Source organism: Eleutherodactylus coqui, chromosome 3, assembly GCF_035609145.1.
Source record: "Eleutherodactylus coqui strain aEleCoq1 chromosome 3, aEleCoq1.hap1, whole genome shotgun sequence".
NCBI lineage: Eukaryota > Metazoa > Chordata > Amphibia > Anura > Eleutherodactylidae > Eleutherodactylus > Eleutherodactylus coqui.
This window is the reverse complement of record NC_089839.1, coordinates 260,047,816-260,073,092: the sequence shown is the minus strand read 5'-3', so window position 1 is coordinate 260,073,092 and position 25,277 is coordinate 260,047,816. Positions and strand designations below refer to the sequence as shown.

General features: G+C 43.2%; 1 protein-coding gene across 2 annotated transcripts in view; it reads right to left on the bottom strand.

Annotated features, from left to right (window-relative positions):
- Positions 1-25,277, bottom strand: part of BTBD8 (BTB domain containing 8) — a 62,338-nt gene that overhangs the window by 19,647 nt on the left and 17,414 nt on the right. For both annotated transcript variants that reach the window (XM_066597345.1, XM_066597346.1), the window contains 6 exons: positions 16,945-17,033; positions 13,763-13,865; positions 10,383-10,565; positions 8,982-9,119; positions 1,907-2,036; positions 777-838 (listed from right to left, as the gene is read on the bottom strand). In XM_066597345.1, coding sequence (XP_066453442.1) covers positions 777-838; positions 1,907-2,036; positions 8,982-9,119; positions 10,383-10,565; positions 13,763-13,865; positions 16,945-17,033 — 705 coding nt within the window. The remainder of the gene's footprint in view (positions 1-776; positions 839-1,906; positions 2,037-8,981; positions 9,120-10,382; positions 10,566-13,762; positions 13,866-16,944; positions 17,034-25,277) is intronic.

Genomic DNA, 25,277 nt, shown 5'->3' with positions numbered 1-25,277 from the left:
AAGTGTAGCAAGCAGCTCTAGTTAGTCTGGGATATAGCCGCGGATCTGCGCCAAACAGAGCCTCTGCCACAGATGCGGATAGAGCCTAAGGCCATGTGTAGACGGCAGATGTGCTGTAGATTTTCAGAGCACAATTTGCAGCAAAATGTACATAAAAAGTCAAATACATCGCTAACGAGTCAGGTTGTAAACCCACCGGCCTCCAAACCAAGACATCAATCTAAATAGAGGCTGCATGAACTATCTATATATTAAGGCATTTAGCCATTCTAATTATCTTTGCTACCGATTTGGGTGCCTTCAAGTAATCTAGGCTAGAGCAACAATTGTAATGACTCGGTCACCGCCTGTGAACTCCTTCACTTAGGAGGGGAAACATTAGAACAGATCTACTGCTGCTGAAGTTTGCAGCCTATTGGGCACATACATCGCACAGCTTTCTTAGAGGGCATTTAAACCATTCTGGCTGCCAACAATAGACAGCACTTAGCTACCTTGACAACTGATCGAGATCTCGCCGGATGGGACTTTGATCATCAGACAGATCAGTACAGCTAAAGACGCGCTCATTTTGTATGGCAAACACATGCAAAACCACTGCAGTGAGCACACTGTACAAAACATCTGAGAACAACGGCACACCGGCATTTTTTTTTTTGCAGATTTAACTCATTTTAAGCCAAAAAGCTGCAATTTTTGGACATGGATTAAAAAAACACTTTCATTTTGTGCAAGTCCTCTTTGTGTGTATGCAAAATCAAACAGATTCGTCGTACCTGGGAACTGGTGAACGTCGGTTTCTTTGCAAGTCTTCTATCATCACCTTTGTCGAAGGCAACTAGAATGCAAACAAAAGACCGTGTTAATACATGCTGATACCCGGCGTGCGCAAAGTCATCGGGGTTGGCCATGCAAATGCAGTTACAGAGGAGCATTTTCCAAAAAAAGGATGCATTTAAATAAAATATCCATATTCCTGGAGGGGAGCCAGGAGCTTCTGGGAAATTATGCACCATTTTTTTCTCCCCCCCTGATCCACAATCCCATGCTGCAAGCGATTCACCTCGATGATGAAGGCGTCTGACACCGCAGCAGTCTGTACCGCAGTAGTGGCTCCTACTACACAGGATTAGCTGCTAAGATTTCTTTGGGGAAATCCGTAGAGAAGAACGGAAGTGATAGCATTGGGAGTGCTGATGGATGAAGCAATTATAAAGCCATCCCATAAACCATGCACTAAGATAATATGTGTTGCCTGCATTATACATGAAAACGGACATGCATATTTCATCTGCCGTTATTCTAAGCTCCGTGTTAATAATCCTGTTATAACAACCATTGTAGAGAGATTCATATTCTGCAACATTGTGGATTTAAAGGGAACGCAAAAAAAGCAACAATGTTCTTCTCGTCAGACATCCCCGTATCAATCCCACTGCCTGAGCATGAAAAGGATGACATCATTTGCATGCAAACATGTTTGACCAGCATCAACACACGCAGGGTCATTCCGCTGACACTTCATATTTAAGATGCTGACATTTTAGTTCATTTTAGACTTTTTCTCCACATGTCTATCCAATACGGAAAAGGGGAAGAAAAAAAAAAATTAACACTCGTCTACAAAGGGACGAGCAGATGCGCTGCAGCTTACACGGATCACTTTGATCAGCAGATAGATAATTGCACGAGACGTCTTTCATTGTACTGGGTAGAACTAAAGAAATCTGGTTCGGCAGCTCATTGCCCGGAAAGTGGGACAGATTTGTTTTAGGCAAATATTTTGCAAAAACATGCAGAGTTTGTAGAATATTAACACTTTCATCATGCTACTTTTTTTTTTTTTTTTAAAGGCCACCAAGTTAAATAGTCTAAAAAACCCCAAGAGAATCCAAAATCCACCTACCTGCTTGTATTTGGTCCTGATCACTTGGCCGCATCAATTTCCAGCCTTCTGTGTGCCGTACAGCATAAAAAGACTGGACCAGGAAGCTCCACAGCTTATCACGCAGAGCCTGGATCTTGCACGTAAAAACCTATGTTCAAGTAACAAATCAGCAGCTGTTCAGAGGCACGTTTCCATGGCAACCAGTCATTATATTCCTCTCCCTCTCTCTCTCGCCGAATCTACTTACTCCCCTAAGCAATGTCAGTGATGTCATCACTTAGTCTGCACTGCCTACTGCTTTACCAATGGCTCTCCTTCCTGCAGCGTTACATTACAAACCAGTGTGAATGTGAAACTGCTGGTGACAGACGGAGACAACGCCATCTTAAACAAACACGGCGGTTTCTTCATTGGTATGTTTCTGCCAGCTGACTGCAAAGTCAAAATACTCCTGGGAACAATTAGGAATGTGATTAAGCATTCGACGCTTGTTTGTTTCTTGTATGATGCAGCACATTTACCTGCGACGCCTTCGCTACATATTTGTACAGTGACCCATTAAAAAACAAAACTGGTTTGCAATAAAATATTATATATGTAGTGCAAGTGTAGTTTAACCCCGCCTAGCCTTCATTTGTACAGCACAGGGGAATTAATGGCACTTTAAAAAAAAAAAATCATTATATATATATCTACATTATAATAGAGAGGTGGATATATAGAGGATTTTTTTTATATATAGACGATTTCTTTTTTTATATAGATGATTTTTTTTCCTTATATAGATATATATCTATATATAAAAAAAAAAAAATCATCTATATATTTATATATAAAAAAAACAAACTCATCTATATATCCCACCTCTCTATTATAAATGTAGAGATATAGATTTTTTTTATAAATATATAGATGATTTTTCTTTTATATAGATATATAGAGGATTTCTTTTTTGTGCCATTAACTCCACGGTGTGTATATATCACATATACATACACACGAAATCACAGTGTATCTTAAATAAAGACAATATTCAATGTAAAGATATGACATATCGCGGGTTACATGGCATTATGTGCAGCGGCAGCGTACAATGTCTTGTACTAATTGAATTTGATAAATCCCTTAATCTCTTTACTATGTGAGCCTCTGGGCTGCAGTCCCATTTATTGCACTGGCTGCCAGCATGGAAGAGGTTAATTACGGGAGTGTCTACCCAGTCGCTGCAGAACTAGCATCTCACTTGTACGGACTGTCATTTAAAAAAAAAAAGGAAAGCTCTACATTTTAGTTTTTACAGTAATAAAAAACTTAAGCAAATATTGTGCCCATGAAAATTAAGTTTGTGGCCCGGATTGCTATTCTGCCCGCACCATCACTGCCGCTTTACATTCAGCGTCCGCATCCATTTGGATCCCTACTATTCGGAATAAGACAATATGGGCAAAAAAATATTATACTTGCCAAACATGTAACTATTATTTCCCATGGTTCACCATTAAAGGGTCGCACCGTTCTGAATGGGCCTGGTCTTTAACCCTTTCTATGACTGCAGCCCGGCACACACTCACTGCCATGTAATTTTCCTGCATTGCAGTCTATTTGCTACAATAGATAGTAGTGTGGAGACTCTATACAGAAATGAAGAGCAAGGCCTGGGAGGAAACTAGCACAAGCTATTAATTCCAGTCAGACACTGTCTATTACAGGCAGAGAATCCTCCAGAGCGTCAATGCAGTAGTGTGGATGCCTATATACTCCACATGCTGGCACCGCTCATGCCTCATACAAGTGATTGGCTCTCGGGGATCTAGGAAACCGCATATTCCCTACATATCCCTAGCAAGAAAATAGCCATAAAGCCCTACCAACACTCCAGGCGGACGCAGTTACACTCATCATTCCTGCTAATATGATGCGGCTTCATAAAAGACGCGTTCCTTGTGCCAATCTACTACTTTGTTAGCAGCTACATTAACCATTTAGTGACCAGAGGCCCTGTGAAATAACCATGACCCGCATGGGGGAAAAAAACAAACAAAAAAAAAGGAGCAGCATGTTTTATTTCTAGGCAGAGTGCGTGCGGATCGCTTCTATTGAAGTCAATGGAAGCTGTCCGAGCCGCGGCCCTTCTGCAATCATTACGGAAAGGTTGCGGGATCAGTGTCATCGCCTAGCGACGGCGTTGCACAATCTGTACTGTGCATGTGCGTCGACCGGGCCATCCGCAGTACAGATTACAAGACTTTGGACAGGTACGCGGGCTCACCGGCCAGGCACAGAGTCTGATTCCGCTGAAGGATCCCGCATGCAGAATCCGACCTGGCTGTGTGCAGGCGGCCTGATGGCATTTAAAAACAACAAACAAATGTAACGAAACCCTGAAGTTACAGTTTGGAATGTCGGCATGCTTTCATGTGTTAGCAGAAGCATTTCTGTATTCTCATCCTTGAACTTCATTTAGCCAACCTGCACAATGGGAACAGTCATGGTACTTCTACATGCGTCACTTTTAGCACATTTTGGTTGCCATGGAAATTGGCCAAAGGCAGATACTTTATCGTGCCCCTGCAAACTGTAGATTCAACAAGGAGAAACCACAGCAATGAAAACTAGGATTTCTGGTTTAACTTAAAGAACCGTAACGGTTACGAGTGTGAACGGCTGAACGAAACGACGTGGAAACAATGATTTTTATGCCTGTACGAGGGGCTGCTGATAAGTCTTTGGCTTTACCCAGAAATTAACAAGATAGGAAGATAAAACATTACATTTATTCCACATACTCTCCACTGATGCCAACACACTTCTTACATCAGTATTCCGAGTTCTGAAAGCTTTGCAAAAAGAAGCATTTTGGTTGTGCCTCAAACCAGTCATCTGTAGCAGAAATGGTGTGAAATCTGGTACCCTTGAGGTGTTTCTTCAGGTTTGGAAACAGATGATAGTCGGAGGGAGCTAGAGCTGGTGGGTGGTCAACCAGCTGGAAGCCTAGCTCCACCAGTTTTGCCGTGGTCGCTTGTGCAGTGTGAGAGGAGGCGTTGTCTTGCAGGAACAAGATTCCTTTGGACACCTTGCCGCACCTTTTGGCCTTCAATTGGTCCAAAAGTTCAATGTAATACCTTGCATTGATGATGGAACCATTTTGAAGGTAGTCCACTAGCAGCACGCCCTCCTTATCCCAGAACACAGACGCCATCACCTTAGTGGCTGATTTGGGTGAGGAGAACCACTGTGCCTCCACTCTTGACTGCTCCTTGGTTTCAGGGTCATACAAATAAATCCAGGTCTCATCCATAGTGACCAGTCGATCCAGGATGTTCTTATCAGTCCGGAATAGCTGACAAATGGACCGGGAAGTTTTCCCTCGCATGTTTTTCTGATCTGTTGTCAAACATTTGGGGACCCACTTTGCAGACAGCTTCTTCATGTTCCAATGTTCATGGATAATGACACAAACACGTTCACCAGAAATCCCCATGATGTCTGCTATTCCTGCAGCTGAAATTCACCAATTCTCCAGTATGAGGTTGTGCACAGCATCGATGATCTCCAGAACAACAAGCTCTCTCGGTCGCCCAGGATGTTCCTCATCATTGGTGCTGAAGTGGCCCGTTTTAAATTTGGCAACCCAGTTCTTAACTGTAGACTATGAAGGGCATTGATCCCCCAATGTCTGCCACATATCACCATGGATATCCTTCGGGGACTTTCCTTGCAGAAACAAGAATTTTATCACTCCTCCGCTGTGAATATCGCCTTAGACTCCGCCATTTTCTTTTCCCGCGTGCCTAGATCATTGTTGCCATAAGCTACAAACACGAAATTTTAAAAACATATATTAGACACATAAGGCTTTCATGTGACGTAACATTCGTTACCATAGAAACAAACAAAAAAAAGAACACAAAGCCAAAGACTTATTAGCACCCCCTTGTATATTCTCGCATAAAGAACGCTGCTTCACTTTGTTCTCCGGTTTTCGGGCCGGTAACAACTGCAATCAACATCACAGACTTTTGCGCAGCGTCTTCCACACAGTCAGCAATGGGACGTCCAATACTCCTCTTCTGAAGGTGGACTTCACAAGAAGATACTTGCACGGATGCACTCCACGCTTACGAGTGGGCGATTCTCACTTATAGATATAACCTTTTTCCTTAAAATTTGAGTACCACTAATGAATTGTGCGTCTGCTGGGTGGATCAGCAAACTTCCATGTGATGTAACATTTGTTACCATAGAAACAAAAAAAGAACACAAAGCCAAAGACTTATCAGCAGCCCCTCGTATAAGATGAACAACGGATGAGAAGTTCATAATACATTGAAAATAAGTCCTTTTGGCAATATTACTGTATGGAGCCTTTACTGCATTGGTTCTAAAAAGCAGACATATTATAGAAGAGGTTTGTCTTTTTGTGTGTGATCTTCCTCCCATGACTAAACTATTTCTAGACTGGGGCCTAATTTCCAGGACAGAATACAGCTTGATCAACTGCATCGCTCCCACAGTGTCCGCTTACCGGCAGCACAAAGAGTTTCCTATTGGAATTAGTATCAAACCCAACCGGCATATTATGACGGTCTCAGTGATCAGAGACACCAGTATGCCTGTGGGACAATAAGAGATCTAACAACAGGGAAGACCAACGCTGGTGATACGTTACTGAGAATCTAATTGACCTCGGCACTGTTCGGTTCGAACTATTAACTTGTTGTACATACCGTGTTTCCCCGAAAATAAGGCACCCCCTGAAATTTGCAGAAGTCCCAAATATAAGGCATCCCCTGATAGTAAGGCATAGTAAAGTGTGCAGGCAAGTCAAGAGGCCTGTCCCCTGCTGCCATCCCCGTTGTCTCCTACCTCCAGATGTATAGGTAGATCTGCAGACAGTCTGCTGTTATCCTGTCCCTGCTGGGCTGTACGAGTGTGCTGTTGTGAGCTCCCCTTGCTGGCTGGAAAAGTCCATACTGTACGTTCTGTTCCTGCTGTACATGTCTGCTGTGATGAGCTCCCCCTGGTGGCTGGAAGCTGCAATACCATCCCTGCTTACAAGTGGTACAGGAACTTCTGTCTGCAGACAGGTACGTTACTTTACAGCCCTTATTTTTTTATGGCTCTGTGTGTGAGTCAGGCAACCTGTGTGTGATTCTTAAGGCTGGGTTCTCACAGACTATTTCCAGCGGAAATCTCGCAGTTTGGCCACAGCGATAAACAGCGAGATTTCCGCCGGGAAAGCGCTGCTTCAAAACCCACGGCACTCAGCCGCTTGTTTTGAAGTGACCTGGCTGCACGCTTTTCCGTTTCTGTGGCCGGTGAATCCGCACCACAACACCGGCTTCTCCCAGCTTTGCCGTGACCGATTTGCTGTCCCATGTGGAGGAGATTTCTGAGAAATTTCGTCCACAAAGCTGGCCAATTGAGGGATTAGCGGCCACAGATGGATTTGCGAAATAAGACACCCCCTGAAAATAAGACATAGCGCATATTTGGGAGCAAAAATTAATATAAGACGCGTCTTATTTTCGGGGAAACAGGGTAGTTTGGCCCCTGGCTTCCATTGGTACACCAACAACGCTTACCTACTCCTGCTGCACTTAAACAAAACTCCAATGTAACAGATATGTGCAGCATGGGAATTGTCAAATAGCCACAACCCTGTACTAGAAGTACATCCTACGTTCAGACACCATGGAATGTTTAGACAGTGGATATTAAAGTATACCACACCTTGTGTGATAGGAGAGGCCTTTATTTTGTAATTTAAAGAGTAGCTGCACTTTCATTTTTTTTCTAACACAGAATAGGCGCTAAGCATTTTTGCGATATATTTTATTAGCCTATTCTGTACATTCTTTGTAGAACACCCCTCTTCAGCTATGTACTAAAAGAAGACATTCCTGAGAAATCTGTCTTCAGCTAAGTGCACAGCTGAACGTGGGTCTCCTGTCCGCACTGTTCTTTCTAGTGCAGTCACAGCAGCTTACATAGAATAGTATATTAATATGTCTACTATATATTATATATATATATATACATATATATATATATATACACATACACACACACACACACACACATATAAATACACACCTGTGAAGAGTAGAAGCCATACTGTGTTATACAAACATCTCTTCACAACGCACCTATTGCCCGCTGGACCACATACACCGTCAGGGTCTCTGTGCATCTCTGTACATCCCAACCGATACAACGAGACCCTGATGATGCATGGGGTCTGGTGGGGAATGGGCGTGATGTGACTGAGACGCTGCCTTTAAACACAGGATGGCTTTTTCTCTTCACAGCGTGGAGGGACAGCAGCAAGAATGTTATATAAACAGACTAGTACCAGTGTTTCTGGTGGCGCAATGCACCACTTACTAATATAATATAGTGAAAAGGATTGGGAGTAGGTCAAAACAAAGCTCTGCTACATACATTCTTCATCCCATACAACAGGGATAACAACCAGCACAGGAGAGCCCTACACACACTTGATCACCCACTGGTCATGTGACCCCGGAATCCTCCCACACAGTTGACTGATGACATGACTGTGACATCATTACAGGCCCTGTAAGCACACATCTGCTGCCAGGCTCTGCAATGTTTTAGGACCTCTGATGACATCACCATCATTTGATCAGAGGGGTGCAGCTCAGAGCCCCGGTGACAGATCCCATGAAATTCCTCATTCTATTTACAACAAACGATATATATCGTTTCCATGAGCGAAAGGTGTGCAAATGGGTCTTCTGTCATGTCACAAGGCTTGCTGAAAGGTTAGGCATTGCTATACGGAAGTCACCTGCTAATAGGTGGCGCTGTGGAGGTACTTTTCTATGCCTTATTTGCACAAGTTAGAAGCCTGCGAGATTGATTGCTATGATTCACTAAGCCATCGTAAATACACGCAGGGAGGAACACACTGAAGGCTTCTATTTGCCATTCTGTAATTGCTGGTGACGGTTGTATAAATTGCTCACATGGAAGTGCTATAATGGTATCATGTAGTACTTACAAGGCATTACCCAGAGGAGGAGGTTTGCCTTAAAATACAACAAAATAAGAGCATTGTGACACTTACCATTTCATTTTCTGTTGCCAAGTGTAATAAGTCATCCAAAGCCATAAACAGAGAAGAGCAGTTTTGAAATGAAATGTTTTTCTCAATTTCATTAAAAACATGTTCCAAAAGATATGGTCGACTGCTCATCCCCTGGGCCTAAATGGGGAAAGAATCTTGTTAATTTATTTCTAGTGACAGAAGAATAAACGCTGGTGAGATGCTGAGAAGCAAAGTAATTGGATGATGAAACTGCAATGGACCGGGGAACAGTTCAGCCCAAAAGCTTTTTCCTGCTTGTGTTTAACAGGGACTTACCCATCGATGGTAAATGGACAAATTAGAATACAGAGTCATACGTGGGAAAGACGACAAGGAAGCTCCTTGTATCGTCCCCTCATGTATTTATACATAGTTATTTGGTCGCCCCTTAGTCGTCTTTTTTCAATAGTAAATAATCCCAATTTTGATAGCCTCTCTGGATATTCCAGTCCCTTCATGAAGACTGAACATTTTTTACCACATCAACTTTCATATGAAAATTAAAAGGGGTATTCCAGGCATTTACGATTGTTGACCTATCCTCAAGATAGGTCATCACTTGCAGATCACTGGGGGTCCAATGCCTCCTATTACACTGGCTCTGACTGCAACGAGGAGACAGAAGTCTAATAGAAGGTATCGCTTCCATTCATTTCAATGGGAGTGGTGCTGTCTATTTCACTTCTGGCCCTGACCACTGATGTGGAAGTCCAGCTCCATTGCACTGACATTGAGCTGGAGGATTAACTGATGGGTAGGGATCCCAAGTGTTAGATCCCCATGATCAACTATTGATGACCTATCCAGAGGTATGCCCAGAATACCCCTTTAAAGATACACAACTATGTAGATATCCACTCAAGCTCTGATGACATTTCTAAGGCTGCCTGTCGACAGCAATAGTTCATTGTGTTACCTGTGGCGATAATCCGGCCGCAGGTAACGCAGTGAACGCTTTCCATAGCGTTGCTATGGAAGGCGCAGCCAGGCGTCCACGAGTGGAGAATCAGAGCGATTCTCCACTCGCAGGATTCAAATCGCGGCATGCCACGATTCTCCGCGGTGAGCCCATTTGTCAGATAGGCTCATTGCAGAGACCTGACAGCGGCCTCTCCTGCGGAATATCGATAGCGATATTCCTTCACGGCCGTGGAGGGGGCACTGAACAACAACGCCCTCATATACACCTTTGTATTGGTTCACCAAGTGTACCTGGGGACCCACAGCAATAAATGGCCAACAATACATAACCACTTTCATCCGACTTGCAGAAAAAAAAAATTATAATTTAAAAGGCTAATCAGTAAAATGAAGAACGTACAGTTTATGACATAAGAGGGCTGAGAAGTATCATTACGGATAGAAATTATTTGGTTTTACCTGCAACAAATTAGCAAAACTTTCACTTTTTATTATTTGGGAGAAGTTTGCCACTATAAACTTCACACATTCTTCCTGTAATTCTGATGCCAGATTCCGTGCCCTTTCAGCCCACTTCACCCCAGGAAGACTGCTGATCAGCCTGTCACTTTCCATCAACAGAAAAGCTGCATTCCTGTAAGACTGAAGAACAAAGGATGTTGTGACACTCCGGAGGAATTCAGCAAGCAATGTACAAGGGAATCACACAGCACCATCTGCTTTATTCATGCTGCATGCACTAAACATTTGGGAAGGAGAAGCCCCTCGTAATGATAGCACAATATGGCATGTCAGACTCCATGCAGAAGTGTGCCATTATTAGCCAGCGATGACAGCAAGACTGGCACTGGGGAAACTAAAGAGTCAGCTTGTCAGACTACAGAAAGGGTGCAAATTGCTCCACCCGAATCCGAACACGTCTTTAGATGTCCTTAATCATATTTACTAGAAGTTAACTTGCTGACGATTAATTAACAGTTTAGAGATAAATACATAGTATCTGTTATATTTAAAGGGGTTTTCTAGTACTGTAAAGTAGATGACCGACTGCAGGGGTGTCACACATTTTCACTGAGGGCCACATCAGCCTTAATGGTGGCCTTCAGAGGCCCGATTGTAATTGTAAGATTGTATAGTAATAGTGACCCCCATAGTGTCACAGTTGGAATAGGGTCCTACATAGTGGCCCCAGTAGTAATAATGACCCCCATAGTGATCCCCAGTAGTAATAGTGTCCACAGTAGTGAGTGACCCCTCATAGTGGCCCCAGTAGTATTAGTGTCCCCCATAAAGACCCCAGTAGTGATAGTGACCCCTCATAGTGGCCCCAGTAGTAATGGGGTCCCCCAGTAGTGATAGTGACCCCCATAGTAGTTCCAGTAGTAATAGCGATCTCTATTGGCCTGTGGCCAGGCAGCATCCCTACAGGCATTCCACTCACCCAGCATGGAGCTCCAGTCCGGTGGCAGCCATTGCAGAGTCTCTGACTGCAGACTTCCCTCAGCATCCATACTGCGTACAGGTTGGCGCACACAGACACTGGCAGGGAAAGGTCAGCGGTCACAGACTGCACTGCCACTGATGGATCACAGTGCAGGCTGGGTGAGTGGGGTGCCTATTAGGTAGCTGAATGGCCGGCGGGCCACATAAAAGGAGGTGGCGGCTGGATTCATTTCGCAGGTCTTATGTTTGATGTGTGGCCTATTCTATTAAATAGGTCATCAATATCAGAAAGGAGTGGTCCGACTCATCAAGCCCACTGATCAGTGGCAAGAATAAGCCGCGGCGCTCCAGTGATCGCTGTGCCCTCTTCATTGCTTACAAGGCACAGCTCCATACTTTTCATAGTGACGGTACTTGGCACTGCAACCCAGTTGGACTCACTTGAATGGGACTGATCCAGTGAGCTGTAATACCAGGCACAGTCACTAGTAAAAGTACAGAACTGTGTCTGCTAAACAATTAAGTCCATCACGGTGAGTGCGCCGGATCACCAAGTGCAGCGCAGGCTCAGATGATCTGAAAAGCCCAACATGAATGGGCACGGCTCACAGAAACAAGGGGGAGAGGAGAGAGCCAAGATAAATATGCAGGTGAACCGTCCGGACGGTTTACCTGTAATACATACATCCCGTATGGGAGACGCTGAAATATGTGTAATATGCAGACAACATACCCCCGTGTGAGTGAGCCCTTACACAGACAGAACATTGACTTGCATTGGCATGTCCCATTTCTCATCCTTTATACAGAAAGGAATAGGACATGCAATTAATTCCGAACGTTTGCTCATATCACTACACCAGTTTTTAAGTATAGGAGAGGAAAAACTCTCACACAAGCCTTGCACTTAGTACTCCAAAATGTACTGAGTGTAAGGCTAGGACTCCACAGTGAAGAGGTTCTCTATGGAAACAGAAGGCTTGGGATCGCCTAAAGTTTTTTTGTGCAAAAAAAAAAAGTTAAAAAAAAAAAAATCATCATCTTGAGGAATTCTAGTGGGCTTCTGTCTTTCACCATTTAAATAGAAAGTTGGAACAATACCTCTGCAGCACAACCTATTGATGGCCTTACAGGTCTCCTCACACTTCTTCTAGGGGCGCTCCTCAAGGAGAAACTATATCCTTCCTGACCCACATCTAAAGGCCTCTCACTAGCCAAGCAGAAAACGTACTGTGGACTGATGAGGGGTAATCACCATCCCGAAACAGCTGTCTGTGTATGGTTATTCTGGCTTTGGCTGACAATTCCGAGTCATTGTTATAAGGCTTGCAGAAAAAGTCTGGCATTGACTTACAGGAATGCTGTCTTTCAATAGATGGCGCTGTTGAGGTATTGTTCTATCTTTCCATTTGCATATTTCCCAGAGGAGCATGCATGGCCTTATAAGTCTCCTCCCACCTTCTAGTGTTCTCCTTAAGAGAAATACCCTTCCGATGACTCACTGATAAAGTGATACAAGCCATGATGGGCTGTAATGCAGATAGCTTGTGTACCATCAATGTGTAATTATTCATATAGGCACATGAGATTTTAATCCCCAGATGTGTTTACATACCCTTCCCTTTATATTACCATATGAATATCCTCCCAAATCACAATGCCCACTTGGAGAATTGAGCACACCCTCGAGTTGGGTAACGGGTCACCTCTAGGAGCCCTAATGGAGTTATTTCTAGAAGGTGCCTAATAGGACACTTCTACATGTGTTTAGAAGAGCTCCGAGTCCGGAGAGATCAAACTAACACCAAGTTGACAGTGTAGTTGCAGCACATTCTAAAACATGTCAGTCATTGGCAGACACTGGTCGTCACATTACTGGTGCAGAGAATTAATTTTGATCCTGGAGGCACTGACCTATTTTAAACCCCTCGTTAACAAAAGCCAGAGACGGAATCACTGAGTTAGCAGCTAGTTTTAACTTGGGTCTGAATAAATAGATTACAGATCATTTCATTTATCCAGCGGGCGCCGCACTGCTGCCCAAGCGTAATTTACTATATCAATGATGGCGCACAATTTTATTTGTTTTTTCTTACCCGCTCACCATGAGGCAATGCATTAAGCTTGCAGAATTTACTAGATAAATACAGACACAACGAAAGGATTTGGCAGCGTTTATAGGGTACGAGGCAAATCTCGTTAGGTTTCAGCAGAATCTACATGCATCACTGACTGTGTCCGATTTAATAGATTAGAAAAACTCATCTTCTGGGGTAGCCAAAAGCCACTGAGCATAGAAAGAAAATGTGTCCGCCCCGCTCCACCCGCTCAACAATGCTGCTGGATACCCTGCCGTATAATAGGCGAAAGACAATTAGCTTAAAATGTATACTCACGAGTGACTGAACCAAAACGTCAAGGCAGTCTTTCTGCAAGTCCACCGGCAAATTGGAAAAGCTTCGCTCAGACCAACATTTCACAAAATACTTCTCGATCCACCTAATTTACAAGGGTGAGAAAGCAAAAAGGACAAAAACACTGTAAACGTAAACCTACGGATACAGAAACTTAGAACTTGATTGATTGTGATAACTTGCTGCAAAAAGTTATATTAACCCCTTAGAGACCACTCAGACACCTTTTTGCAGCGGTGACGAAGAGGCCTTAAGCCTGCATAAATCGCCTTTTTATAGCAGTGCAAGTTTAAGTCAACACAGTCCATGCTGGGAAGAGCCTGTTCCCGGAGGTCTGATGACAGCCAGGATGCTGCTGCAATAGCCGGGAATGAAGAAACCTCAGTTTCTGACCGTTTAATACCTTGTCTGCCACAATCAATAAAGATCGTGGCATATATGGAGGAGGGGGGTTCCCCTGTCACCCATCAGCACCACATGATGCTATCACAAGATGCCAATGGGCATCCATGGCAGGAGGAGACCTGACAAAGGGTTTAATAGGCTGATGGCGTATGCATAGTATACTACGTAACAGAAGTAATGCAGTGTACTATGCTAGCAACTGAACGACAGTATAAAACAGTGTAGTAAAAAAATAATGAAGTGTAAAAACAAAAGAAAAAATAAACAAGACACCTTTAAAATTAAGATTAAAAAAAAAACAAAAAACATACGCATCATAGGTATCACCAGGCTCATAATGAGACAATTAAAATATTTTGTTCCACAAATGGATAGTAAAAAATTTTAAAAAAAAGTCAGAACTATTTTTCATCCTAAAAAAGCGATCAAAAAGTTGCATGTACTCCAAATATGCATCAATGAAAACTATAAGGCCTCATGTTGACTACGAAAAATCGATTTAGCAAATCTGTGCGAGTGCCCCGTATGAGTGATCCGCGCCCCACAGGGATGCATTGGACACCTGCAGGTAAGTAAATACTTGCGGATGTCCTTTTTCCCTGCCGTGTGGATTGCACGTGTGGGAAAACACCCGCAGCATGCTACATTTTCTGCGGGTTTCCGGCAGGCTTCCATTGAAGCCTATGGAAGCCATTCGTATCCGCGGCCCACCTGCAGCCGAATTTCTGCTCTGCCGCGGGAGAGCAGGAGTTTAAAAAAAATAAAATAAAATTTTTAAAAAAGAGTGCACGGCGCATGCACATCTGCCGGGCCTAAGAAAGAAAATCTGGCTGCGACGGAGGGCAGATCCGCAGCATCTGGACAGGTAAGTTAATCTTATTTTCAGGCCTCATGTCTGCGGGAAAGGAGAGACCCGCTGCGGGATTCTGCACGGAGAATCCGCGCGGGCCCGAATTTCCCAGTGGACATGAGGCCTTACTCTTACTGCAAAAAAACAAGTCTTGCTTCTACAGCTAAGATTTAAGTGATTATATACTATATTGCATTTATTGGAATATATAATGTAGAAATATCTTATTCTATGTACCATTTGATATAATATGTATGGTAACTAATCAGAGTAAGTTCCTGCAGGAGGGACGAACTTTGGAAACTGAAGTAACTGATTGCCATAAGGGTTAACTGCATGTGTTTTTAATTCACTAATCTTCACTAAGCTTTTTAAAGGTTTGTGCAACAGTTTTGTTAGTCAGAGGTGAGCAAGGTTTCATAACCGAAACGCGTTCTCTGTATTATTCAAGCACTAAAGAAAATAAAAAGCAAGTTTTTCTCACAATAAGCTGGACTCCTGCAAATGGATTGTTTTGCGTCTAATCAAAGCCAGAAGTAGCTGGATGGCAATGGCTTGTGAGTATACTTGCATGCGGAACTGAGGTTACAGCACAAGAAGATAAGGTGGGACTCTTTGCTTTTTTTGCTTCATATATGCAAAAAAACAAGACCTGACCTAGTTTCTCTGACATAGTATTGCTATCGCTGTAATAGTGTTGACCCACAGGATGAAGACAAAGGAAATATATGTTGCACTGTGAACACTTGTGGAAAAGAAAAAATTCTAGATTTGCTTTTTTTTGCTAATACTAACTCTTAAAAAGCAATCAAAAGTCATTTGTAGCCCAAAACGGTACCAGTGAAAACTACACATTGTCCTGCAAAAAAACATCCCTTAGACAGCTCTATTGATTAAAAGACATAAAATAGTTTCGGAACTGCTGCATTACAAAAGTATTTTAATGTAGTGTGTGTCTTTAGCGTGCAAAATTAGCAACACAAAAAAAATAAAATAAAAATTATATATATATATATATATATATATATATATATATATATATATATATATATATATATATATATATATATATATATATATATATATATATATATATATATACACACACATACATATATATATATATATATATACACATACACACACACACACACATATACATACACACACACACACCGCCATAATCATGCTGATCTAGAAAATAATATTGTAATGTATTTTTTTTACAACATACTCAACAGCAATGAAGCAAAACCCAAAAAGAATGGCAGGATTTTTTTTTTTCTTTTTTAACACCCCACCAAAAAAAAAAAAAAAAAATGTAATTTAAGAAAAAAAAAGAAGAAGAAGGTCGCACAACACATTGCGTTGCACATACTATAAAGTAAAGTAGTGCTATATATATATTAAAAAAAGCAAAATAAAAATAGCTTGTTTATTAAGGGGTTAAACCATAAAAAATATAGCTTTTTTAACTTAACACAACAAAATCTGTATTAAAGCAAACAAATAAAGTGTAAATAAACTGGCACAGAAAGTTATCAGAACCCGTCAGAAGTCACGTTAAAGTCTGACAGCTGCGAAGTCCAGATGTATCACAGTAAAGAGACCGAGCTCCCAAATGTGTAGCAGGGGTCCTTTGCTAAATCTCCACAAGCAGCAGGTAGGGAGAGGCTGACTAGTGTTCTTCAATGGGTTTATTGACGCACAGTTTAGGATAGGGTTGACACGATTACCACTTAACCCAACAAAAACATGAGCCTGCACGTTATGAATGATATGCGCAGCTTTGCTGGCAGCGATGGGTTTACTGACCCTTTAATAAGAGGATGCAGCTCAGAAGAGGTAAAGATCATTACCTGGGACCTACACAATAAATGAGCAATTAGCAGTTTCCCTGCATACTTACCGCATACAAGACGTATACAGAGGCTCCTCCCCCACAGAATAAGCAATATACAGGCATTCCAATACAGACTGCTGCATCCCGACTAGAGGCTGAAACAGAAGGGAACGAATGAAAAGAAATCAATCCCAAAATAAAGAGACATTGCAAGTAGTAATGAAATAGCAATGAAAGCAGAGATCACGTAAACCCTATCCCCAACCAACGATCGCCGCCATCTGTTGGTAAAGAGTGTTTATGAAATCGTTAGCTTCCTACAGGTCCGGCTCAAGAAACAAGTTTATTGTTAGGAGAATACAAAGACTATCTATGATCCTCAAAGACGGACATCCCACAACGTGTTTACCAGCGGCTCTACGGAGAGAAGGAGCTGTGAGGTTTGGGCCTCGGATTTAAGGGCTTTTATGTAGTGGGCTTCAGTAACTGAACAATGAATGTGTGAGAACTTTGGGAAAAGCATAATGAAGCGCTGCGATGTGGCCGCGTCCACCTAAGTATGAAGTACACCGCTAAATGATTGCTCTTCATCAGATCAGCAGCTGGGAGCCATATCTCCACATTTGGAAAATTTCAACAATGAACTACATGGGGCCAGATTTGCTTATCGTACAGAGAATGTGAAAGACTGAACAATGCCGAACGATTCTCGTTCGAACGAGCTAACGATCTGCCTCGCTAGTTCAAACGAGAATTGGCTCGTCTAAAAGAATTCTTACTAGGGCATGGGTAGGACTCAAATGTAGCAACATGCACTAAAATTGATGCGAAGGAAGCAAACCAATGAATGAATGGTGTAAAGTTAGACAACAGTGACTAAAGATGCGTCACATTTATCACCCAGCATGAGACATTGGCGCATTTTTTAAACTTTCTGATTTAAGTTCATAAAGTCTATTAGAGACAGTTAGTAAATCTAACCCATTGAGTGAATAGTAACAGTAATCAAGTACCTATTAATACCATATAGGTTCCATGTAAAAACTGAAATTTTTTTGTTTTTTTTATTAAGGAAATGTTTATTGGGTATTCTCATACAATACAATACAATCATGCATAGGAAGAGATATCAGCAGTGTTCGGTAAATTTCAATAATCAGAGCTCTTGTACTCTTCCCGTCCTTTGTAACTACATATACCCTTTTATTTATTTCCACCCAAAAACAGGACCCAAGATTCCCAACCTGGGAAATCGTAGTAAGTAGAGATGAGCGAACGTACTCGTAATGAGTACTTACGCACCCGAGTACCGCCATTTTCGAGTACTTAAGTACTCGGGCGTAAAGATTCGGGGGGCGCCGGGGGGCGGGGAGAGGCGCGGCGGTGCGGGGGGTAGCAGCGGGGAACAGGGGGAGCCCTCTCTCTCTCCCTCTCCCCCCCACTCCCCACTGCTACCCCCCGTGCCGCCACGGCGCCCCCCGAATCTTTACGCGCGAGTACCGCTGTACTCGAAAATGGCGGTGCTCGGGTGCGTAAGTACTCGTAACGAGTACGTTCGCTCATCTCTAGTAGTAAGTAAAACATAAAAACAAAAACTTTTACCCACAGCACGACTGTTATCACAGCAAGCATTCAAAATTCTTGCGCATAGCGAGGTGTAGGAAAAGAAAAACCTCCAAAATCTCCGCCTGGCCAAGAAGCTAGCCAGATACGCCTGATGTAGTATTAGGGCAGTCAACCCATCGGCCCCATATCTTAGCAAATTTGGTGGTGTCGCATCGGGCCATACATGTCAATTTATATAGAGGGATGACCCTATTTACTTCATGCTGCCAAGCAACCGTAATAGGTTTTTTTTGGATGTTTCCAGTTAAGCAATAAAAAACTTTTTTAGCATAAAAGAACAGCAATTGATATAAAGCGCGTGTTACTGTGTCAACCGGAAGGTCTTCCACAAGGCCAAAGAGACAAATTTTAGGATGCGCCTCCATAAACTCGAGTACATCTCTTCAATAGGTCTGTAAAACATGGCATTTCCAAACCATACGCACGATTGTGCCCGCACTCAAGCATCTTGGGCAGTCTGCATTGGGGATTAGGCCCATGGCACACGAGCAAGCGAGAGTACAGTAGATTCCGTGTACGAACTTTATTTGGATCAACCAGTCTCTTGCACTGATCAAGGACGGCCCTGAGATGGCCAAAAGGCCATCTCGGTAGTCCGAGTCTAGTTCCGGTATGTCCAAGCCCCACTTTTCAAGAGCCCTGTCCCTCAGCGAGGCAAGACCCCTTGTCAGTTGTCTATAAAAACAGGAGAGCGGCTTCAGAATGTTGGCCATCTGTGCCAGCTCTTCTAGTCGGGTCAGTGTGAGGGGTATGTTCAGACCTCCAAATTGGGCTCCGAGTGCATGAATGAGTTGAAAATGCCTAAAAAAGGGAATTACGGAACACCTTTAATATGTTTAGGTCCACCATTGTTTATGCCAGTTAAAACAAAAAAAATTAAATTGTTCTTATGGTTGAAAACACCCTTTTTTAAATTAAAATTAACAAGAGGTCATTACAGCCAAGTCTTTTTTCTTAGCACTACCGATCAGTAGCCTAATCTTGTTGCTTAACAATATATGCAAGATTAAAAGTAAATCTACCCGAAATAAGATGGAGGGTCCTTCTACATGGACCAGTTTAGATAAGTGCAACCAACTAGATCGGCACCGATCTACTTGCCCTTTATGCAGTCCGATTCAGACTTTATTGGGGGACAAAAAATGATAAACAATCCTCTGTCTCCATAAACCAGTTATCGGTTGGGTTGCACATTCTCCCCATTTACACTGGAAGACATACAACCGAGTAGGGAGCATTTTTATGCTACCACAAACAAGCTGATCAGCCGTCGGGTGATCATTTGCTCTTTTTCATGGCCTAATAATTGGTCAGAAGAAGATTCTGGAGAAACATTCCTACCCAATTATTGGGCTGTGTAGAAGGGCCTTGAGAGAGCAGAGCAAGGATGGGCAAGGCAGCAAAGAGCAGACACTCAACATTACAGCCAATTCTACCTCAAGTAAGACAAGCCAAGAGTGTGAGAGGAGAAAGAGCAAAGTACCCCCCCTCCTACACAAGGACCACCTGATAGAAAAACACAATGACTGCTATGAGTAACTGATAGACCTTAGCCCTAGTGTGCCTTTGCCCTAGTGTGCCTTTAAACAGACCTTTAATACTGCAAATTTTTAGGTTAGAACTTAAATAATGTTCCAAAATTGTCAATCTTTTAAGTGTAAGCCTGGGTTCATACGGGGTGGATTTGCCGCAGAATTTCGCTTCGGCAAAATCTACCTGCGGCTGCTAATCCCGGGATTAGCCAGCCATGTGGACAAGATTTGTCAAAAATCTCATCCACACTAGGCAGACAATCCGTTACAGCATAGCTGGCACTGCGCCGCAGATTCCCGGGATGCAGCATGTCATTTTTTTTTCCCGTTGCGGCCGCGCTACTCTCTATGGGAGAGCCAGCCGCAATGGAAAAGCATGCGGCGAACCCGCGGCTTATCCTGTGGAAATCTCGCGATTTTTTGCTGCGGCAAAACCACAAGATTTTCGCAATGAAAACGTCCCGTGGGAACCCAGCATTAAGCTCTTGCAATGCTCCCAATTTTATCCTGATGACGCTGAAAACAATCAAGGGTTTTTGTCATACATACCAGAAGGGAGAAAAAAAAAAAAATAGTAAGACATGCAGCTGCCACATGCCTCACAATGACAACAGCATCCACTATAGTCAATAGACTCCGCTGGGTGTCATTTGTGTCCATCTTATGATGGGTCTGTCATGCAGTTATTTCTGTTTGGCTCTGTTCACACTTTATTTTTTTCCTTTAACACATAGGTCAAGAACTTTTCTCATACATTGATTGAAAGCTGTAACAGATGCCCAAAGGTAGTATTTATCGCCCTAAGACTAATATGGGTTTTGTTTAATTGACATTATGAGGTTTGTGATGACTGATCCATTAAACAGATGCCAATATAGCCTATGGGTTAAGGTCATTGTTCGGTGGCCTTCACATCATTTTTCATGGGTCTCTCTGTCTTGGGTTTCATCCTCCATGCAGAAAACTGCATAGGGACAGAACCTGGATGGCGCCATATGGGATAATATGAGGCACCAACCTCTTTGACAACGATGGAAACCATGCAAAAAGAGATCAGTCTTTTACTATGGTCAGAAAGGCCCAATGTGAAAAGAGCGTTACGTATCCAATTAATGGATCTGTGCCCCATAGACTGTAATGGTATCCATGCAGTCTGCTATACTATTTGATCCTCTTTTCTTCGAAGTATAGTGATGTATACCGGACAGACGGAGGCCAATAGGGAACTCTTTTGATCTCCATCCAATAACAAACGTTACATGGGCAAGTTACCCAGCGGAAGGCCATAAGCCGAATATGGAGAAACTAAACCAGGGGTGTCAAGCCATGGAGCGCAGCATTTTTTTCCAGTTAGAGGGTATAATTGAATATTTGAGACAAGCGTTTGCCTTCACTCAGGGAGGATTTAGGAATAGCTGCCAGAATATTTTCCCAATGCTCTTCTGGAATAGGACTCATATCCATCTCCGACTCGGCCTACAGACATTTTAATGTATACTCCAGAATCCTTCCGGACATGTACCTTAAATATACTGGAAAAACTGCAGTGTGAGCCCAGCCTCCCCATGACTGGAAGGAAAAAAAGCAAAAGCTAACATCAAAAAGCAGCAACATGATCCTGCAAGAAATGATCCCTCCGACAAAGTCATCTGACAAAGCTTCCATCGCTAGCTGCATTCTCACACTTGGGATAACAGCAGATGACGCGGCGGCGCGGTGGACATCTGTTCCTACACCGCGCTTCTAAAAATGTTACTGCTGACAAATATAAACATTGTGAAATCATCAAGAACTGCAGCCGCCAAAGAGTCAACTACAAGTATGAAATGGTAGTAATGAACACAGTAATAAATGTAACGAACAGATAAAACACACCGCTATGCGTTGCCTGGTATAAAGCTACAACACATTTGTAGATAACCTATTAGGGAATGCTGAAGTTGCTGGGTTTCCCTGCAGATTACGGCTGACCAGTAGGGAATGAGACGGTGGATCCCTGTGTAAGGATTTTCAGGGACTATTTGCAACTATTAACCCTTTCCAATCCACTGACATCTGAAGACATTATGATTTAAGGCTATACAGCTCCGATGTTGGAAGATGTCCGTCAGGGTTCTCTTACTGTATATTGCCAGCCTCTCTGATGTCGGAGCCTATCCAATGTGTCACCTCATGCAGTACTGGCTTTAGTGGCTTGTATAACGGCAGAAAAAGTAAGCCCCCTAGGAAAACCAGGATACAAATTGAAGTGGAAAGGGATGAAACAGAAAACTCCTTAAAATTTTTTTTTTTTAAATTTTAAAGGCCCTTTTACACGGGCCGACAGTGCTTCAAATGACTGCATGAGCACTAACATTACCAGTCGTCAGGACTCATACAGAACATTTAAGCTGAAAGACTTCCCTCCGGCCCGCAGGCTTCTCACCCGCTTCTCACTCAGCACTTCGTCTCCTATGGGAAGCGGGGAGTGTTTATATCCAACGAGAAGCAAACAAGGTTTTTTTAAGCCGACTGAAAACTTAGCTTAAACTATGAACGACAAGGGAGCGATTATTTTTGCATTTACACTGAACAATTATCGCTCAAATACGTTTGTTTGAACACATTTTGAGCGATAATCGTTACGTGTAAATAGGCCTTTAGTGAAGGATTAGCTCATTATCTTAACCCGATAAGGAGTAAGCGCTATAAATTTACGGTGCTCGGTCCGGGGCCTTAAGCCTCATGTCCACAGGGAAAATCAGGCCCGCTACGGATTCTCCATAGAGAATCTGTAGCGGGTCCCTCCTGCCCCGCGGACATGAGGCATAAAAATAAGAATTAACTCACCTCTCGCCCGCTCTGAATCTTCCCTTCGCCGCGGCGTCATCTTCTCTCCGTCGCGGCCGGATCTTCTTTCTTCGGCTCGGTGGATGCGCAGGGCACGTCAGTTGCGTGCCCCACGCATGCGCCGGCCCGAAGAAAAAAGATCCGGCCGCGACGGAGAGAAGATGAAGCCGTGGCGAAGGGAAGATCCGGAGCAGGTGAGTAAATTCCGATTTTGGTCTCCCGCGGATCCGGACGGCTTCCATAGGCTTCAATAGAAGTCCGCGGGAGCCGTCCCCGCGGGAGACCCACACGAAAATAGAGCATGGTCCAGATTTTTTCATGCTCCATTTAAAAAAAAAAAAACAAACAAAAAAAAAAACACTTTTATTGACCATCCGCGGGTATTTATCTACCCGCGGGTGGTCAATGCATCCCTATGGTATGCGGATCCGCGGGCAGGAGAAGAGTTAAAATCCACTGCGGATTTTAATTCTTCTTTTGCCCGTGGACATGAGGCCTTAATCTTGGCTGATGGTAAAATACGGCACAGGATTACAGTTTCTGCAATGTAGCAAACAGAGTGGTGGTCAGTCATGCATGCTGGTGCTGTATTCAACCTCTATGGTACTACGGAGATGGAGTACAGAACAGTAAGTTGATGCGCTGCAAGTTCTGACACCACTCTATTCCAGCCAGCAGTAGCTTTTTCAGCAATTTTCAACAATTGGTGCTACAATAGCTCTTCTGTTCGATCAGACCAAATAAGCTGTTCTTTGCCTTGAATGCACATAAACAAACCTTGGGCACCCATCACTCGGTTGCTGGTTCACCAGTTGACTTTTGGCAGGTACCTACTACTGCATACAAGGAGCACCCAACAAACCGGCTGCTTTGGAGACATTCTGACTCCCTCAGCTATACATCACAATTTGGTCCTTGTCAAACACAGTCACCAAGTTCCTTACACTTACCCATTTTTCTTGCTTCCAACACATCAACGTCAAGAAGTGACTGATCACTTGCACCCCTCTACAGGTGCCATTGTAGTAAGATGATCCATTATTGCACCCATCAGTGCTATTAAATGTTATGGCTGAGCAGTCTATATCCATTGTTAACAGCACAGAGCAGCTCACTGATTGTGGCTTTTAGCTCAGACAACTGATTGACAGCAAAGAGGAGAGAAATCACATCCTGTCATGTCTACACCCCCAACTGTTTCACAAGTTAATACTTCTTGACACTCCAGTGCCTACTCGAATCTACACTGTATATAATCCAGTAAAACTGCTGCATATGAGCAATCTGATCCACCATGTACGCTGCAGACACATATGTAGGACCATCATATCACGTGTGTGTGTGACCTGACCAACTTCAAACGGACTGCCCAGTTAGGTTCATGGGTTCAAGATGTGTGGCATGAGCAGCAGGATACCGATGGGAAGAGGGGCTTACATAAAAACGTAATAAATGAGGACTTACACATACTGCTTAAGTAAAACACGTTAATTTATCTAGATTGACAAGAGTCCAGAGAACCACTTCATTGTGATTCCCACATTTTAGCCAAAGTTTAGTACTTTACCTCTATTACTTTATCAAAACTAGCGCAAGACAAAAGAGGTGAAGATGCTGCACAAAGTAACCAATGGTGATCTGACTCATGTGTCAGAGTCTTTTAGGAAAAAGGAGAGGAAAAAAGATTGATAGGTTACTCTGAGCAACTTAGCTTAACCCCTTCCTGCTCTGCACCATATATGCACAGGCACAGCGGGTGAGTAGTTTTCACAAATCCCCTTTTGTGTATGGCATGATGATGGCGCGGGTTTAGGAGCCTTACTCCCGTCATCCCCAGCAGGTCCAGGGCTTAAAGGGACTCTGCAGCCCAGTATAAACCATGCATTAGTATGCATCAGTAGTCTAAAGGCTAATTTACATACAACGATTAGCGCGCAAAATTCGTCCAAACGACTGCTGTTGAGTGATCATGTTTGTGTGTAACTGTGTGCCCATCGTGCACTTACCATGCATTCTTCATCCATCGCAGAGTTCAGCTCAGTATAAAAGCCATCGTCCCTGATAAAAGGGACCCCATGCCGAGTTCTCGACGGGCAGCGCTGACAACAGTTATTAGCCGGCAGCCCCGCGGCAGAACAATGGAGATGTATTTAAATAAATACATCTGCTGGCAGATGATTAACATGCAGATGATTAACATAATTAGTACCCAATGCAAAAATGATCGCTGAAAGCAGTCGGTTTCTGACGAATTTTGAGCAATCATCTTTGTGTGTAAATGGACCTTAAGACACTACATGCTGCTCTGACTGGTCAGCACTGCTAAAGGGGGCAGCTATGGCCAATAAGAGCAGCATGTAGTGTATTAGGGTGGTTTCAAATGAGCGATCATGACCATCGGCAAAATCAAGA